The sequence below is a fragment of the Schistocerca serialis genome, chromosome 8 (assembly GCF_023864345.2).
Source record: "Schistocerca serialis cubense isolate TAMUIC-IGC-003099 chromosome 8, iqSchSeri2.2, whole genome shotgun sequence".
NCBI classification, from domain to species: Eukaryota; Metazoa; Arthropoda; class Insecta; order Orthoptera; family Acrididae; genus Schistocerca; species Schistocerca serialis.
This window is the reverse complement of record NC_064645.1, coordinates 289,670,783-289,672,636: the sequence shown is the minus strand read 5'-3', so window position 1 is coordinate 289,672,636 and position 1,854 is coordinate 289,670,783. Positions and strand designations below refer to the sequence as shown.

At 34.7% G+C, this 1,854-nt stretch overlaps 1 protein-coding gene across 1 annotated transcript in view; it reads right to left on the bottom strand.

The window, feature by feature from the left end:
- Positions 1-304: 304 nt before the first annotated feature.
- LOC126416116 (intraflagellar transport protein 52 homolog) overlaps positions 305-1,854 on the bottom strand; it is a 73,510-nt gene continuing 71,960 nt past the window's right edge. Inside the window, exons 6-7 of the mRNA XM_050083639.1 lie at positions 817-1,062; positions 305-698 (exon numbers count right to left, since the gene is read on the bottom strand). Of these exons, the coding sequence (XP_049939596.1) occupies positions 420-698; positions 817-1,062 (525 nt within the window). The 3' untranslated portion in view covers positions 305-419. The remainder of the gene's footprint in view (positions 699-816; positions 1,063-1,854) is intronic.

Sequence of the window (1,854 nt, the reverse complement as noted above, 5' to 3'; positions counted from 1 at the left end):
ATTTTTATATACTCCACACAGAAAGTCTACAGAGTCAAGTTATTGGCCCTTTTCTTTCATTTTTTTTCCAATTACAGTACATACACTTTTAATATCACACTATTTCTGTCCCTCACTACCTGATTTCCTATTCCTACTGACAAGATGTATCTTCCCATTGTTTAATTTGCACTAACAGTATTTTACAACAACAAAAAATTAACAAACACGGATAGTTTTTATTCTCCTCCTTGCAGACTGAACTTTATACAATGAAAACATTTCAACAGGTGGAAATGTGGAAGGACTAATGCAAAACATCATCAACTATTTAAAATATTGACATTTATTGTTTAAAGCAATACTGAATAAAGTAGAAAATGCACACCATCAAAATCTAACACAACAATTCTGAACAATTACTTCAGATAATAGTTTATTTATTCTCCTGGTTGACCCAGTTTGCGGAATTCTGCAATCTGCAACCCAACTGCATGTAGAATGGATCTAGCGTCAGGAGAGGGTGCATCTACACCCAGGGCATATCCACATTCACGAATAAAGTATTCCACATCTGCTTCTGATTCTGTTTCTCCAGCTGTCAGCTGACACTTATTTGCAAGCTGGGCAAGTCTTGCCTGCTCTGAACTAAATGCTTCATCCAGGTCAAAAAGCTCCAAAGAAGGAGGAGGGAGCTCTCTGAATGATGGTGGAAATACCTATTGAAATATAATAAAATGTAATACAGCATAGACTAAGAAGGAAATCACTTAACACATTATAAGGAAAAATTACATTTTATAAGCTCAAAGGCACACAACATTAGTTTAAACTCACAGCTGCTTGAAGAAATGGAAGTGGTGTTTCAAACTGAGGTGTTATAAGTCTGAGGGGTTCATGTTTCACGTTCAATTGATTGTAAGCTTCAATTGCATCTGCCACAATGCCTGTATGTATGGAGAATAAACGCTGATCAAACAACTTCGTGTAATCCATTGGTATCTCATCTGTCGATTCCTGTAAGCATACACGTGGCCTTTCTGCCAACTTTGCTGTGTCTGGTATCATGTTGTAGTCTGCTATCTGCAAAGAATGAGAAACATTTTGAGATTTTCACATATTGTAGGAAGAGACACCATGTGTAATGAGTATGAATCCCAGGTATCTACTATTAGCTCTTTATGATGTAACATCCATTGAAAAAAAGCAATAGTGTTATATAATATGTTCTGAGGGTTAGTACTTTAAATTCTCCTACATAACTCTCTTAATGAATTTTCAACTTATTAACCTACAGTTATGACAAGATGTCATATTTTGTTAGTGGGTAACAGAGTAAACAATACAATAACTGAACAGAATGTACCAACAAGGGAAAAACTGAACTATAGCTTTTAAAACCTACTTTTTTTACAATTCATATTCCTGTAATTTACTTCATTTTATTAATGAGTTATTTTATTACAAAGCAGCAAATCATTTTCCAAATTGTAAATAGCAAAGCGTATACATGCACTGAATACCTTCTTGTTTACAGCAATTGGAATGATCTGGAAACCTAGGACTGCATGCTGAGGATTGTTAAGCTTACTTTTATTCTGGAAGCAAATTCTTGTTGGAGCTTAACTCCAAATCCAGTTTTCTGTAGTCCACTATCAACTCTTTTCACAATATTTAACATGTGTGGCACACACTTAGCCTTCCAGTCTTCCTTCAGTTCAGTGGAATCAACACCTTTCAAGTCTTAGAATCTTATGACATGCCATTCCCTAGTATTTGCCATAATTAGTTAATGTCTTGACTGATTGTAAGGAAATTAAATTCAGTACTTTGGAAGTTTATATTCTTTTTAATACCTCTCTTTGCAGGTGATAT